The sequence below is a fragment of the Capricornis sumatraensis genome, chromosome 1 (genome assembly GCF_032405125.1).
Source record: "Capricornis sumatraensis isolate serow.1 chromosome 1, serow.2, whole genome shotgun sequence".
Lineage (NCBI taxonomy): Eukaryota > Metazoa > Chordata > Mammalia > Artiodactyla > Bovidae > Capricornis > Capricornis sumatraensis.
Genome location: NC_091069.1, coordinates 95,055,355 through 95,071,696, shown reverse-complemented (window position 1 = coordinate 95,071,696; position 16,342 = coordinate 95,055,355). Strand labels below are relative to the sequence as shown.

The 16,342-nt window shown below is 57.1% G+C and overlaps 1 protein-coding gene across 1 annotated transcript; it reads left to right on the top strand.

Moving 5' to 3' along the window:
- Positions 1-2,597: 2,597 nt before the first annotated feature.
- On the top strand, positions 2,598-11,662 carry FBXO41 (F-box protein 41). Its single transcript, XM_068985690.1, has 12 exons — positions 2,598-3,457; positions 4,870-5,095; positions 5,578-5,651; positions 5,911-6,269; positions 6,966-7,207; positions 7,444-7,559; positions 7,682-7,834; positions 8,012-8,107; positions 9,654-9,772; positions 9,928-10,086; positions 11,363-11,478; positions 11,603-11,662. Exons 1-12 carry the CDS (start codon positions 2,598-2,600, stop codon positions 11,660-11,662), a joined length of 2,580 nt encoding a protein of 859 aa, XP_068841791.1.
- Positions 11,663-16,342: the final 4,680 nt, after the last annotated feature.

The window sequence follows — 16,342 nt, the reverse complement described above, 5'->3', positions numbered from 1 at the left end:
GTTGGGGGAGGAGGAGGAGTTGTCTCTTAGCAACAGATCTTGGTGCTCTGCTTGTCCCAGGAGCCCATGGTTCTGTGGCTCTCGTAGGGCTCTGCCGCAGGGCAATGCAACTCCTAGTCTGTGGTGAGAGGCAGAGCTCTCTGCCCCTTCTCCCTCAAGCTGCAACCCACTGGAAGCCTGCTTGTAATGGAAGCCGTGGTGGCCTCTGTTGAGCTGGGAGGAGTTCAAGAGGGCCTGAGGAGTCAAGAGCCTGTCAGGCTCCAGGTGTGTCTCCCTCTGTGTTTCCAGCCTGTCTGTCTTTGCTTGAGCTGACTTTAGCTAGCAGCAGAGAACTGGCTCTTAATTATCTGACTCTCAGCCCTATTGAATTACTGGCCTCAGGCAGAAAGGGCCTCTCTGGGCAAAGCAGCATTTTCTTCCTTTCTGCTTTCAGATGAGCCCCTTTCAGCCAAAGTATCTCTTGTTGGACATTTTTCTACAGGTCCCCTAAAGTTCTAGCTCACCTCTAGAGGCAGTGTGAGAGTTTAGTCAGCTGCTTGGCTGCTGTGTAGCAGACAGGGGAAGTGGCACTATCCTGTTTAGTTCAGCCAATTCCTTCTTTCAAAAAAATTTGACTTCTGAAGCTAATTTCTGAGTTTGGACTTTTTCCTGGTACAGACTGGCTAAAGCAGAAAAGGGAATTAACTGGCTCACCTAACTGAACAGACCAGGACCTCAAACTGTGCGGAATCGCTCTTTCTCCGTCTCAGTTCTACCTCTCTGTATTGGCTTAATTCCCAGGTGGTTCCTCCCAAAGGAGACAAAGATGGCCCTCACAGCCTGGCCCGCCCCTGCGCTTAGAAACCTGAGCCCAAAGAGGATGCTTTCCCCAGTAATGCCAGAGAAGTCCTGGAGAAATGACTCATTGACTCAAGTTAGGTGATCTGTGCCCATCTCAGGACTCTGATTGGCCAGGCCTAAATCACATTCTGACCCCTGGGGGAACCATCAGCTCCCACTCAGACCACATGGACTGAGAAAGTGGGGAAGAAAGGATGGTTCCCCAATGTCAAGGCAGGGTGCTGTTGTCAGGAGGACTGGGAGCTGGGCTGGCATAGAGAACAGGCATCCATTCATACACCCAGGTCTAAAGCCAGAAGGCAAATGGAACTTAAGAGTAGGTCAGGATGGAGAGTTGGAGCTGAAAGTAAAGGCTTAAAGATATGAGTGAGCCAGACTGTGGGAGTGAACCAGATAGAGGCAAAAGGGGCATGAAGGCACGCCTCCCATCAGAAGACAGGGCGGTTAGGAACACAGCAAGAAGAAAAGGTTAGAGAGCCCAAACAGGGCAGCTGCACGGCAGCCTGCCAACATGGAGCAGTCAGTGGTATCATCCAAGAGACCAAGTAGCTGAAGACGCTTGACGACAACTACATTGTCTGATTAGCAGATGGCCTGTGACTTGGAAGGGCACAGTGACAGCCGAGGAGATTGAAGGCCAGTTACAGGGTAGAGAGCCCACGAGGAAGGGGAAGGGTGACCAGAAGCGAGAGACGAGGCAGGATGGACAGCAGGAGCTGAGGGTGGCCAGGAGTGGGGTGCCAGGAAGGAACCTGGAGAAGACAAATATCATGGCCCTTGGAGCAAAGGGCAGAGCAGGGATGAGAGACAGTGGGACAGAAGCAGGCACAGAAAGAGTGACATGTACACATCAGTATCATTAAGCGAGGTGGCATCTTGGTCACTGCAGCATGGTACCAGTAGTCCCGCTGGTTTGATGAGTGTGGTTGCAAGACATGGAAATAAGCTTTTTTTTTTTTTTGAGATATACATACAGCTGGTACATACAGTACACTAAACTTAAATGTACGTGTGCATACACTGTATAACTTTATACCTGTATAGCCACCACTCATATCAAGATAAAGAACATTTTCAGCATCACATAAAGTTACCTCCTGCCCCTTTCTAGTCCATATGAGTCCCAGAGGTAACCTCTGTTCTGACTTCTGTCCTCATCAGTTTAGTCTGTTCTCCATGTGTATGGAATCCAACAGTATGCACTCTAGTCTGGCTTCTGTCATGCAGCATGATATTAAATGGCTTCATCCATGTTCCATGTACCAACCGTTCCTTCTTATTGCTGGGTAACATCCCATTATGAATATAACACGATTTATCCATTCTACTAGTGATGGGCATTTCGGTTATGTCCAGGTTGTTACTATTATAAATAAAACTAATGCCTTCCCCCCTCCCCCTTAGAGAATTCTCATTCTTTCTCACTCTCATACATGCACAGCCCTCACGCAGGTACTGGAGCAGGCCAGTCTCCTCTGGGAGGTCTGGCCATTGGTCTCCTTGCCCCTCTCTTGTGAGCACGTGTTTTCTGGGGAAGTCAGTTTCGTCAAGGGTGGCGGATACAGGTTGGAGATGGGGAGGGATACCACCCTCCTAAGGCTTGCTCCCCTCTCTTCTAGCCTCCTTGCCCCTGGCTGCCAGCGCCCTGAGCCTGCCTGACCCCTCAGGGGGGCTCGCCCGCGTCCCCCCATGAGCGCGCCCGGCTGACCTCCAGGGCGGCCGCGGTGGAGCCCGGGCGCCACGGGGGCAGCGGGGCCATGGCCTCGCTGGACCTGCCCTACCGCTGCCCGCGCTGCGGGGAGCACAAGCGCTTCCGGAGCCTGTCGTCGCTGCGCGCGCACCTGGAGTACAGCCACACGTACGAGACGCTCTACATTCTCTCCAAGACCAACAGCATCTGCGACGGCGCCGCGGCGGCCTTCCCGCTGGCGCCCGAGCCCGCCGCCCTGCTGGCCGTGCCGGGCGCCCGGCGCGAGGTCTTCGAGAGCACGTCCTTTCAGGGCAAGGAGCAGGCAGTCGGGCAGTCGTCCGCCGCGCCACACCTGCTGCACCACCATCACCACCACGCGCCCCTCGCCCACTTTCCCGGCGACCTGGTGCCGGCCGGCCTGCCTTGCGAGGAGCTGGCGGAGCCGGGCCTCGTGCCGGCCGCGCGCTACGCGCTCCGCGAGATCGAGATCCCGCTGGGGGAGCTGTTCGCCCGCAAGTCCGTGGCCTCCTCGGCGTGCTCGACGCCGCCGCCCGGGCCTGGCCCCGGGCCCGCGTCCGCCTCGCCCGCGTCTCCCTCGCCCGCCGACGTGGCTTACGAAGAGGGCCTGGCCCGCCTCAAGATCCGGGCGCTGGAGAAGCTGGAGGTGGACCGACGGCTGGAGCGGCTGAGCGAGGAGGTGGAGCAGAAGATCGCAGGCCAGGTGGGCCGGCTGCAGGCCGAGCTGGAGCGAAAGGCGGCGGAGCTGGAGACTGCGCGGCAGGAGAGCGCGCGGCTGGGGCGTGAGAAGGAGGAGCTGGAGGAGCGCGCCTCCGAGCTCTCGCGCCAGGTGGACGTGAGTGTGGAGCTGCTGGCCTCGCTCAAGCAGGACCTGGTGCACAAAGAACAGGAGCTGAGCCGCAAGCAGCAGTGAGTGGCCCACGGGGCCCCGTGGGTGGGTGTGTCCGCGAACGTGCCAGAGTCGGTGATGGCATCACTGTGTTCCCGCCACCATCGTGAGTGTGGCTGTGTGTGCGGCCGAATTACGCGGGCACTGTGGCCACTGGCATGTAATGGTGGTGTGCGTGGGGCCATGAGTGGCATGAAGGTGTGCGTTTAGGACTCTGAGACCATGACAGTGTGACCGCGTTCATGTGTGTGAATGTCTTTCTCGGCCATCTCTTTGCTCCTTGACAAGGCTGTTTCCTGATTGTGACATCAGACTCTTCTCTTCTGCCAACCAAAGACAAGGCTCAATTCTCTCCTTTCCCTCCTCAGGTTTTTCCCTATCTATTGTGTCATTCTTTTCTCTCCTCCTCAGAGAAAAACTTGAAATTATTGTTTCTACTTGTCTTCGATTTCTTTCCCCACTTTCTCTCTTGAACCCACTCTGATCAGGCATCCACCAACATCTTTATCCTCCATGTCATCAATGACCTTCATGTTACGAAGGCCAACTCCTCCTCTTATTTGGCCCCTTGGCAGCCATTTGACACAGCTGATCCTTGAAACAAATCTTTTAACTTGGCTTCTAAAGATACTCTCCTGGAATTTCCATCTCTCTCTATTGGCTTCCTCTCAGCCTTTGCTGGGCTTCTTCTCATTCCTCTGGTCTTCAAACGTAGATGTTATTTGTCCCTATCGTGATAAGCCCCCTGGGGGCAGGGATTTTTTTTCTGCTTTGTTCACTGCTGTAGCCCCAACACCTAGAACGGTGCCTGGCACCTAGAAGGTGCCCATACATGTTGAATGGATGCATGAATGACTATGAATGCATGTGAGAGTAAATACATGACTCTTTTAAGTATGCTGTGTGTGCAACTCCTGGAGGTTGGTGCAACCATAAGTGTGCTTTTCTGCATCTGAGAGCGTTTCTGAAAATGTGTGTGTGTGTGTGTGTGTGTGTGTGTGTGTGTGTTTGAATGTGTTGGTAGGACTGTGCCTCAGCCTGTGCGTGCCTGTGGATGAACGTTATATGAATATGTGTACATGAGTGTGTGGAGCTGGCTACTGGGCTATGTGTGGGCTTCTGGAGGGAGGAGGTGGCTGTGTGTGACTGAACATGCCTGTGAGTACTTCTGTGGGGAGCAGGGGTGTCTGCTTGTGTGCTTGGGTCTGGGTTGGTGGAGTGTGAACGTATGACTAGGGGTATATGCTTGCATTTCTGTATGCGCTGTTGTGTGGGCAGTGTTCCTGGGTGTGCTCTGCGTGTACCCATGTGACCACGAGCAGACACTGTGGCCAGCTGTGCCCTTGTCTTTCCCTACTGCTCAGGGTTTCCTCCAGCGGGTGGGTGGGCAGCCAGACCAGGGCACTCGGGTAAGAGACTGCTCTGGGCCCAGGGAGGTGGTGCAGATCGACCAGTTCCTGAAGGAGACGGCGGCGCGGGAGGCCAGCGCCAAGCTGAGGCTGCAGCAGTTCATCGAGGAGCTCCTCGAGCGGGCCGACCGGGCCGAGCGGCAGCTGCAGGTCATCAGCAGCAGCTGTGGCAGCACGCCCAGTGCCAGCCTGGGCCGCGGAGGTGGGGGAGCTGGTGCTGGGCCCAGTACCCGGGCCCCAGGCAGGACGGTGAGTGCCCACCTGCCTTCCCTCCTTTGCCTGCCCAGCTGACCCCTACCACCTCGCCTCACACATGCCTGAATCTCCCTCTGATACTCTGTGCTTCCTTCTTTGGCTCTTCCCCATGAGCAGGCTGCAGTCCTGAAGCAGGGGTCCAGGAATAGGGGAGCCCCTCCCTGAGGCTGTAGTGAGATACCATCCAGCAACCCCAGGCCTCAAGCAGGGGCTCCCCTCTGCCCATCTCTGCAAATGAGAGCCCAGGAGCCACAAGCCGGGGTCTGGGGTGTGTGGTGGGTACAGGGAGGGGGCTGGTGAGCCTGCTTCTCTGGGCTGTCTGTCTGTCTACTTGTCCATCTCTCCCAACTGTTTATCTTTTTCTCTCTCTTCTCCCCCATCTCTTATCTCCATCTTGTACCCTGTTTCTCCCACTCCTTCTCATCCTCTGGCCCCCTCTGCCTCCTGCCTTTCCTTCCCTCTCTGGGGGCCCACAGCGAGAACACCACGCGGGCCCAGCCATGCCTAGCACGTATGCAGTGTCCCGGCATGGCTCCTCTCCCAGCACAGGGTAAGCCACGGGCCTGGCCCATCCCGCACAGCCCACTCTCCCCTAGAAAGATCCACTGCTCTGTTGGCCCTTCTGGGGCTTGGCTTCTCCTCCTCCCCCATCCTCCTTGGGTCACCTCTGTCTGCCTTTCCATACTCAGAGAGGACTCTTGGACAGTAGGGTGGGTGGATTGCCCTTGGCCAGTGGTAGGTGGTATGGAGAGTTTGGGCAGGCCTAGGACCCCTTTGCTCCTCACCGTCTGGTCCACCCCCCACCCCAGGGCCTCCAGTCGCATCCCAGCTGCATCTCAGAGCTCAGGTTGTTATGACAGTGACAGTCTGGAGCTGCCCCGGCCAGAAGAGGGGGCCCCCGAGGACAGCGGCCCCGGGGGCTTAGGCACGCGGGTCCAGGCTGCCAACGGTGGCTCGGAGCGGGGCCAGCCCCCTCGCAGCTCTGGACTGCGGCGCCAGGCCATCCAGAACTGGCAGCGCAGACCCCGTCGACACAGCACGGAAGGGGAGGAAGGTGACGTCTCCGACGTGGGCTCCAGAACCACCGAGTCAGAGGCTGAGGGCCCCTCGGATGTCCCCCGCCCTGGGCCTGCTATGGCTGGGCCGGTGAGCAGCTGCCGGCTCTCTGGTGAGTCCTGAGGGGGTGGGTACTGAGACCGGGTTTTCCGTGGTGCTGACCGCTCTCAGGGGACACAAGGCTGAGGCAGTAAATCTCCTGGGCTCCTGCGCTGCCTCTCCCCTTGCCCCAGACTTCCCACATGTACAGGGCCCTGCAGGCTTAGGGCAGGAGCTGCTGGGACACGGGGATCCATTCACGTGACATTCATAGGAGAGGAGTTGGGAGTTCAAAGTGAAGCCGGCAGCCAGTGGGGCAAGCCCTCTCCCATATCCATACAAGGCCACATGCGTCTGTGGTTGGGTCCGGGGGCAGAAAGCTCAGGTCAGGGTGCACGGCTGTGCCTGGTGACTGCTCTGGGCAACCTCACCTGCCTTCTGTTCACAGATGCACTGCTTCTATCCAAACCCTTTCCCTCCTCCAATCTTGACTCAGTTGCCTCCTCTAGGGGATGACTTTGGACCGTGTCATGATATAAGACCTTAAAAAGAAAGTTCACTTGAGGAAGGGCCACCTTTTTTTAATTTGCAAAATTAGGGAGGGGGATAATGCAAAAGAGGGGGAAGCAGAGGCCCTCTGTCCCTCCTCCCCAGTTTCTGGTCCCCCAGCGTGGTTCTGTCATGCCCATTCCTCCTGCAGTTCCTGCCCTACCCCAGCTCCCCACCTATATACCCCCCCACTGACCTCTGACCCTGTGGTATTGTGCAGCCCGCCCGGAGGGAGGCAGTGGGCGGGGTCGGCGAGCTGAGAGGGGAAGCCCCTCCCGCTCAAATGAGGTCATCAGCCCGGAGATCCTCAAGATGCGAGCTGCCCTGTTCTGCATCTTCACCTACCTGGACACGCGCACTCTGCTACACGCCGCCGAGGTCTGCCGGGACTGGCGCTTCGTGGCCCGCCACCCTGCCGTCTGGACCCGGGTGCTGCTTGAGAACGCCCGCGTCTGTTCCAAGGTGCCTGTCCCTCTCTGCCGTCCTGCTTTCCCAGTCACCCTTGCTGTGGCCCTATCTTTTCTCTGGCAGAGTCTAGCCCTGCAAGGTCTGGCTGGTCCTTGCAACCCTTACCACAACCCAGCTTTAACCTGGCTCCCCGACATGTTCTCCTGAGGCCTCCCATCCTGGGGCTGGTCCACGTCCTGCCAACCAGACTCACATCCTATTATGCCCACATAACTCCTCTCTCCCTGCAGTTCCTGGCAATGCTGGCTCAGTGGTGCACCCAGGCCCACTCGCTGACACTGCAGAACCTGAAGCCTCGGCAGCGGGGCAAGAAGGAGAGCAAAGAGGAGTATGCCCGGAGTACCCGGTGAGGCCATGCGGTGGGGGTGGGGGGACCGCTCCTGGGCTGCGGACCCAGAGTGATGTCAGGGTGCTTCCCAGAGGAGGAGCTGGCTGCAGACAGTGCCCTGACTTCTTGGCTGTCCCCAGGGGCTGCTTGGAGGCAGGCCTGGAGTCTCTGCTGAAGGCAGCGGGGGGAAACCTGTTGATCCTGCGCATCTCCCACTGCCCCAACATCCTCACTGACCGTTCGCTGTGGCTGGCTAGCTGCTACTGCCGCGCCCTGCAGGCCGTCACCTACAGGTGGGTCCCCATTGCTGGAGGCGAGGGATCTGCCAGAGGGATCCCTGAGCTCTGCATACGCATACCTTCCCCCTCCCCCCAGGGCTCTGGGGCAGAAGGACCCAAGAGCTCTGTGACCCAAAGGAAAGGAGCAGAGGCCTCCAGAGTGGGTGGCCCCAGCTTTTGTCTTTTCAACAGAAGCGCCACAGACCCAGTGGGCCATGAGGTCATCTGGGCCCTGGGTGCAGGCTGCAGAGAGATCGTCTCCCTCCAGGTGGCGCCACTTCACCCCTGGTGAGCGAGGCCGCGGTGGGGATGGGCAGGGCTGGGCCCCGAGTGGGGGTGAGGACCCAGCAGATGTGGGCCCCTTCCATGTGCTGTTTGGGGTGAGAGATTCACATTCATCAATCTGTCTTTAAGCTTCAGAATCAGACGCGGGATCATGGCCTGGCTTGCGGGCAGTGTAACTTTGGGCTACCTGGTCGAGCCTTAGTTTCTCAACTGCAGAGTAAAAGTGGTATCAAGGATCTGTGGATCTTATTAAGCCTGTAGCTGGCTCAGCTGAGATGTGTGCCTAAAGGCTGCAGAGCCCACAGAGTGTTCAGAAACGCTGGCCTGAGATAGCCAGCTTTGTTTGACACACGAAAGGCAGGTAGGGAGGTCAGTGTATAATACACAAAAGAGCTGGTTTTCAGAGAATCCAGAGTATGAGATCATTCATTGCTCTACTTGGAATTCTCAAACTACCAGGCTTTTTCACTCCCTGCTCGTGCCCTGCAAGACTCTCTCTTCATGACACCACCTCATGGGTCCCCAGTATCCCATCACTAACACTCAGGATTTGTCAATGATCCCCTGTCTCCATTCCTCTTGCGCCTGGTCCTAGCCCCTATCTAGTCAATTTTACAATAATTTCTCAATGTTTCAGTTTACACCAGACTCATGTTTCTTGGGGCAGAGGCTGTGAATGTCCATTTCTGTGCCCCTGGTACTGAGTGCGTGGCAGCAGCTGGGGGTTGTTAAGTGATGAAGTGTTCAGGGAAGTAGCAGGTTTGCTGTGAGTGGTGGACAGGGCCCAACGAGCAGTAAGTGTGGAAAGGAAGGCCGGGCCAAGGTCAGGTCTTGCCTAAGAGATTTAGGTTTTTGCATTTTATCAGGAAAGCACTGGGAAGCCACTGGGGGACTATAGATCTTAACAAATGGGATGACATCAGACTGGTAATGTTCTCTGTCTTCCCCTACACTGCGTGCCTCTTGGAGGCAGGGTCCATGTCTATATGTCACCACTATATCCCTAGTGAGCGAGTGAAAGTCGCTCAGTCATGTCCGACTCTTTGCGACCCCATGGACTGACTATACAGTCCATGGAATTCTCCAGGCCAGAATACTGGAGTGGGTAGCCGTTCCCTTCTCCAGGGGGTCTTCCCAACCCACAGATCGAACCCAGGTCTCCCACACTGCAGGTGAATTCTGGCCCAGCTCTGTTGTTCTTAGTCATGGCAGGACTTGAGAAGCATTTTGTTGAATGACTGAGAAAACATGGGAGTGAGTGGCTCTCGGCAGCCACTGGATGAACTGGCAGGGAGACTAGTTGCATAATCTGTTGAATGTTGATTGTGGTCTGAGCTGTGGATTGAAGAGTTGTTGAGGAATCGGAATCTGCAGGTCTTGGCAGGAAGTGAAGGAGGAGGAGTCAGGGAAGATCCCAGGTTTCTGACTTGAACAGTTGGGTGGTTGGTGTGGCCCTCGCCTTGTGGGGCGGGTCCTGACCGAGGAGCGGGCTTAGGATAGCATGCAGCCAGGGGCTCCCTGACGACCCTCTCTCCACCCCATTCTCCAGCCAGCAGCCCATGCGTTTCAGTAACCGCTGCCTACAGATGATCGGTCGCTGTTGGCCCCACCTCCGGGCTCTGGGGGTCGGGGGTGCCGGCTGTGGGGTGCAGGGCCTGGCATCACTCGGTGAGTCTCTCCATGGGACTGGCATGGGGGTGATGGGAAGCAGGCGTGGGTGCATCACTGAAATCCTAGCGGGGCTCGGGCAATGGTGTGGGTGGCGGCAGGAAGTGACCTGGGTGTTTGTCAGCAGGCCCTCCCCTCTCCTTCCTTCTTCCTAGCGAGAAACTGCATGCGGCTGCAGGTGCTGGAGTTGGACCATGTATCGGAGATCACCCAGGAGGTGGCGGCTGAGGTCTGCCGGGAAGGCCTGAAGGGCCTGGAGATGCTGGTGCTCACAGCCACCCCTGTAACCCCCAAGGCCCTGCTGCATTTCAATAGTGAGTGATGGGGAACAGGGGTAGGGTGCCACTGTCAACTCTTACCACGTCTTGTCAGCAGGTAGCGTAGCCAACTCCCTCTTGCTCCTGGTCAGCAAACGCCAACACGGGTAAAGCTGACCAGGGTTCTAGCCCTGGCTTTGCCACCAGTGCCTTCTGAGGCCAGGGTGGCATTGAAGGCCTGCCAGCATCTGACCCGAATGGTTTAGTTCAGCCAAATGGACATGTGTTGCCTTGTGCTCTTTCCATGCTGGAGACATGGGCTGTTCAGTATCATCTACCATCTACCCCCACGTGAACCTCCAGCCAAGGGCAAGGGCTGAACACATGGGTTCTGGAGCTTACTGACCTATGTGTCCATTCTGTCTTTACTGCTTATTAGCTATGTGACTTTGGGCAGGTCACTGTACTTCTCTTGAGTCTGTATCCCCATCTTTTAAGTGGAATTCTAAGCTGAATGGGCAGGAAGGTTAATGAGATAATGTGTGTTAGCCCCCCAGGACAATTCTCAGGGTGAAGCCTTCAGCATGCCCCTGCTGGCCCCTACCTCCCTCCAGCCCCCACTCCCTCCCTGTGATTCCTCCACCTTCATTAAGGATGCAGGTGCCCAGCTTGAGCTGCACACACCCAATGAGTCCCTCATCGGGGACCATTTGGCCCCTGGCAGGACCCCATATCCTGAGCACTGCAGGTTCCTTGACTTTCTTATCATTGCCAGGATCTTCTTCTTCCCTCCCCTTCAGTCTCATGGCCCTGCCCTGGGCTGACCATCAGAACTAACTGCCTGGCCTCTAAAATCTTAACTTCTAGACCCTCTCAGCCTCCTGACCTTCCTGCTTCTCCTGCCCTGACTTCATGGCAGCATCCAGTCCCTTAAGCCCTCTGCTCCCAGCTCATCTGCCCCCTGCCTCCACTCCTCCAGTGCTCTGGCTGGCCAAGACTCAGCAGCTGCACCTCAGCTTCTCTGTTCCTGTAATTCATCTCCACATACCCAGACCATAGCACAACGGTCCCCTCTGCCAGCGAAATTGCTGGAACCCCTGCACAGCTGGCTCTCATCCACTCGTCCTCCCAGAGTCCACCACAGCCTGTGCTCTGGGACCTCACGCTCTTTCTCTCCTTGCCCAGGGGAGCCGGGGGCAGCACGGGTCTGCTCCCAGTGCCTAGCACACAGCTGCCTCTCAGCGTGTTCTGATTTCATTAATTGATAAGAGGAGAGAAGACAGGTCTCTTGCCCAGGTCAGGCATGGGCCCCACCTCACTTACCTTTTCCTAGGCATCTGCCGGAACCTCAAGTCCATTGTGGTTCAGATTGGGATTGCCGATTATTTCAAAGAGCCTAGCAGTCCTGAGGCCCAGAAGCTGTTTGAGGACATGATAACAAAGCTCCAGGTGAGCAGCTGGCTCTGATCAAGACCCCCAGGGCACCCCGCGGCTGGGACAGGTGACCTGGGTGTTTGAAGGGAGGGCTCCGCCTGTCTGCCCCAAGGGGAACTAACTCAGGTTTGGTCCACAGGCCCTACGGCGGAGGCCTGGCTTCTCTAAGATCCTGCACATCAAGGTGGAAGGCTGCTAACCCGGGTTGGGGGCGGCAGGGCCCCTGCCAGCCCCACGCCAGCCGCGCTCTTTGGACCTCCAGAGGGATCCTGATCTGGACTAGACTTTTGGAGGCTTGGTGTTATCCCTGGTTTCTGGGAGAGGGGTTGTCAGTCTCCTGTCCTCCTGCTGGGACAGTGGGACGCAGGCCTGACCCTAAGCACTGCCTCTCCAGGGCAGGGGCTTGGACAGCTGTCCCCCACCTCCACCCCACCCCCATCCGGAGCAGCCATCTAGGCACAGCCAGTGAAGAGCTGAGTCTCCACCAGCACTTGGTGTCATCGCTCTGAGGATCTGCAGTAACCACCGGTGGCTCCTTGGCTGCTCAGGCTGTTGGGGCCGGCCTCCCCTTTGTGAGGCCCAGCCTCCTGGTCGGGAGCCTCTGTCAGGCCCCAGACCAGAGGGGTTGCTCCAACAGACAGCTCAGACTTGGCCCAGAGGTTCTTCTCGTCCCCCTGCTCAGTCCCAGCCTTCTGCGGGGCATCCCCTTCAGGCAGCCTGCCAGGGCTCTGGGTCCATATTCTCCAGGGATAACCCTAGGGGTCTTGGGGATGTGGTCAGCTGAAAGTGGGAAGTATGGGGTTCAGTGAGGTAGTGGGGTCGGCTTGGAAGGGCAAGACATCTATTCAGAACTTCTCCCCGAGACATCCAGGCCACGCCTCCCAAGGGTGGATATTGCTAGGGTGAGGAAACTTCGAGTTTTTACTGCTGTAGAAAAGACAAGACTCCTCCCAGCCACCACATATCCCATGACACACCAGAACTAAATTCAGAGCTATGAGGCGCATGTTTCTATACCTTCACCAATCCTGAGCCTCTGGAGGGGCCAGGTCCCAGCTCTGGGAAATGCTGTCAGCAGTGAGAGGCGGTTCCTGTCCTCAAGGAGTATACTTCTAATCTGGGTGCTTGGACAGGAATCTGATGGCCTTTGGGTCCCCAAGGTCATGTGAGAGGGAATCACTTGGCTGCCCTCTGCTGGGGCCTGGAGGAGGCCGGAAGGGGGGTGGTTTAGTTTGCTTCCTTGTCCGGCTACCTTGCTGGAAGATGTGGCCTTGGTGGGGAGCCACACCTTTGGGGCCCAGAAGGAGCCCCAACATCAGACTTGTCCCCCCGCTTCAGTCTCCACTGGTCCTTGGGCTGGGGGCTATGTTGGGGGGTGTTCTGCCTGGGGCAGTGCTGGGGCCTGAACCAGGATCACTGGCTTAGAGTACAAATGGAGGCTCTCACTGACCCTTGCATGGTTCCCAAAGGGTCAGGTCCTGGCACTATGGCTGTAAAGACTCAGGTCTCCAAGTTCCTCCTCTTAGCCCTCCCACAGTGGCACAAAGGCCGTGGGTCCTGCCAACCTCCGTTTGGAAAGTTCTTTCAAACAGTCTGGATCCATCTTAGGGTTTCCTTCTCTCTTGCTATAAGATGGGCTCTCAGCCCTAAACATTAGGTTCTGGCTGGGGCCAGGCTCCTCTAGTTTCCCAGTCCTTTCTGGAATCCAACTTTTCTGCCGCAACCTGGCATCAGGACATCCAGACCCACCCTGGGTTTCCCTGCAAAAGGCCTCCAGAGCTGGGGCCCTGGCAGGCTCAGAAGTGTGTCCGGCTCTCCTGGCTCCCCACACAGCTGTGTCTTGCTCTTTTTGTTGTTTTCTTCCTGTGACTTGTTCTGGCCCTACCCTTTGAAGACTCCAAATACCAAGGGTGGCATGTCGGTATCTCCATCTAGTTCTGCACGAAGCCTTGGCTGTGTGGCATCCCCACCCCAGAGCAACTGGTTCTGTTGGCTCTGACCTCCCAGTTCTGTCCCCAGGAGTCATGAAGGAGAAGCACAACTTTCCTCTGTTCTGGGACCGGAAGGGAGCTGGAGGTCCACTTGGCCTGGCTGCCCTGGGTGTGCCTGTTCTGCTTTGCCAGCTGCACCCACCATAGCCCCTGCTCCCTCCGACCCTAGGACCGGAGGTGTTGCCCTCCCTCTGTCTCCTGGACAAAGCACAAAGGGGTGCCTTGCTTGGCCTGAGCCTGTCCTACTGAGGGGCTTTTTCTGTCCCAGGAAGCCTCCATCCCTGAATACAAGGCTTTGGGCAGTCTCCTTGGGAAGATGCCCGGTGGAATGCCTGCCATCAGTTCTGGGAAAGGTGAGGGTGCACGGGCAGTGAGCTCGAGTGAGAGAAAGGTGGTGCTGAAAGGCCTGGTGGTGGTGAAGTCCCTTCTGACCAGCAGCGCTGAGTATCACCAGCACAGGGGGCAGCCGGGTGAACAGGACGCCCCTCACCTGTTGGTGGGAAGTTTTCCTCTCCGTGAGTTGGGCTGTTTCCAGAAACCCACCAAGTCCCCCATCCTTTGTTTTCCAGCTGAGCGTGGGGGATGCATAGTGCATGGGTCCAAGCCCCTGCCTAGGTGGGTCACAGCGTGTCCCACTGCACACCTGGGACTGACAGGCTTGTGTGCCCCAGCCTGGGTGTCTGCCCAGAGAACTGCTGGGTGTGCAGGCTTCCACAGGTCCTTACCAGCTTGATGGTAGTTGTGCCCCTCCTCAGAGGGGTGAGCCCTGAGTGGGGGCACCTCATCTCTCACTCACCCAACGCGGAGCCCTCTTCCATATCTCACATCTGATGAGATGCACAACAGAGGGCTATCTGGGCGAGCAAACCGAGGCAGGCCCTGCTCCCGGGGACCCAGCCGGTGTGGAGGCCCCTTGGGTGATGGCCACTCGGTGTCCTTACCACCTCCTGCCAGCCCAGCGCTTGGGAGACTTGGGTGTTTGTCCGGAGGACATCGTGCTTTATTCAGGCTGCCTCCCCACAGCACTGGCGGAGAACAAAGGAGATGATGTATCTGGGTCCCTGAGGGAGACAAAGGGGGCCGCCCAGAGCCATGGCTTTTACAGGCCAGGAGACCACCTCGGGACCAGGGGAGAGTGGAGTCTGAGCCAGTCCTTCAAGAATTGCTGGGGTGGGGCTGGGGGAGGGAAGGCAGCCTCCTTCCCAAGTCCTGCTGCTGCAAGGCTTGACTCCATGCTTTGTCTCTGGGTTCTGCATGGCCCCTGCCCTGGGCTCTGGTCCTCTGGGCTGTGGGTGGGGAGCCGCCCACGCCTGGTCCCTCTTGGGTGCTAAGCCGAAGATCTTTCCAGAGTGACTACTGGTGCCAAAGACCAAATTCCTGGTGGGCTTGGGGTGAAAACAAGCTGGGGACTGGGTACAGGGCCCAGCACCTGGAGGAGTTAACTCATGCTTTAGGATCTGTCCCAACCCATCAGTCCCTGAGGATGGAACTTCCTTCCCCAGGGGCCTGGCACTTCTCCCTACTGGTGGCTGTGCTCTCTCACCCAGCCTTTTCCCAGGTCCCGTTTCTGTATATACTGCTGTGTAACGTGTGTGTGTGTATATATTTATTCCTGGACAAGCGTGTTCATCTGCAGCCTTGCCTGAGGATAAGGTTTAGTTAGGATTGGATGAAGATCAGAATACCAGGGCCAACTAAGGCAACCAGCTCCTAGTCTGACCCCAACCCTTTGGGACCCTGGCCAGTCCCAAGACTGCCCCGACAATCAGGCAGGCTTCCCTGCTGCAAGTCCAACCCTCGCCTGCCACTGCTGGCAGGGGCCCAGGCCTCAGCTCTGCCCTGGCAAGGGCCTAGCGCTCAGGGTCAGGCTCGCCTTGTGGCTGGTGCCAGTAGGCCTGGCTCGCGTAACCCTGCTGGCGGGGACCTCCACAGCTGGCCCCCACGCCATGCCTTCCCTGAACAGCCAGGTGCAGTGGGCCTGAGCTGAGAGGGGAGCTTTCCTCACCCTAAACACATCAGGCAGAGGGGTGGACAGCAAGTTTTGGTTTTGTTTCTGAAGTGGTGCCTGTACCTCCAGCCCCCAGGGGGCCTCCCCTGGCCCCACTTTTCTGCCCCACCCAGGCACCACCATCCCAGCACTTTGCTCCACATCGCCCATAGATGCCCTTTGCTGAATGTACCCGAGCGTATGTATTTAAAAGGACTCCAATGGGCATCTGAATTTGTGGCTTTGTATCCAATAAAAGATGGTGAAACTGGAATATCTGCCTCAGGAAAGTAAATGGTAGGTGGCCACAGCTGCCACCAAGCCTTCCTGTAGCTGAAATGCACTGAGTTAGCAAGGAGGCGGATGATCTGAATGGCATCAATGAGGCAAACTGAAGTATCATGAAGACCTGTCTCAGGACGGTAGACATCGCTGGAGGAATGCAGGTTACTGCCCCCGCCAGAGCTTTCGGTGTCTGCAGGTAAAGAGCCTTGAGGGGTCATTTCTGACTCTCAGCCAGAAGCCATCTTTAAGGGCAAACCCAGTGGAACAGCACACACCGGCCCATCGCCTCACTGGCTTGGGCACCAGAGAGGGCTTCGGCCAGCCAATCCGACTTTGGCCTGATGGAGGCCGAGTTTGCCATCATGGTCTGGCTCAACATTCCATTTTACAAAATGGGGTTGCCCCCACTGATTTGATTTCTCAGGTCTTTAAATGAAAATCAGAAAACAGGTGGCTTAGGCTTAAAACTGTGTGGCTCTAACATCAAACAAGTAGCTGCAAACATCCCGACAACTCTGAGCCAGCTATTATCATCATACAGGTAGAACAACTGGAAAAAATTTACTTAAAAGATCATCAAGTTAGGAGGGATGCCAAACTCCAATATGTGGACCTA

Bases quoted from the DNA above. Each gene is read 5' to 3' on its own strand.
- FBXO41 (XM_068985690.1), top strand. From the start codon at position 2,598: ATGGCCTCGCTGGACCTGCCCTACCGCTGCCCGCGCTGCGGGGAGCAC. The intron at 6,270-6,965 runs GTGAGTCCTGAG...GGTATTGTGCAG, and splicing joins GAGCAGCTGCCGGCTCTCTG to CCCGCCCGGAGGGAGGCAGT. The intron at 9,773-9,927 runs GTGAGTCTCTCC...CCTTCTTCCTAG, and splicing joins GCAGGGCCTGGCATCACTCG to CGAGAAACTGCATGCGGCTG.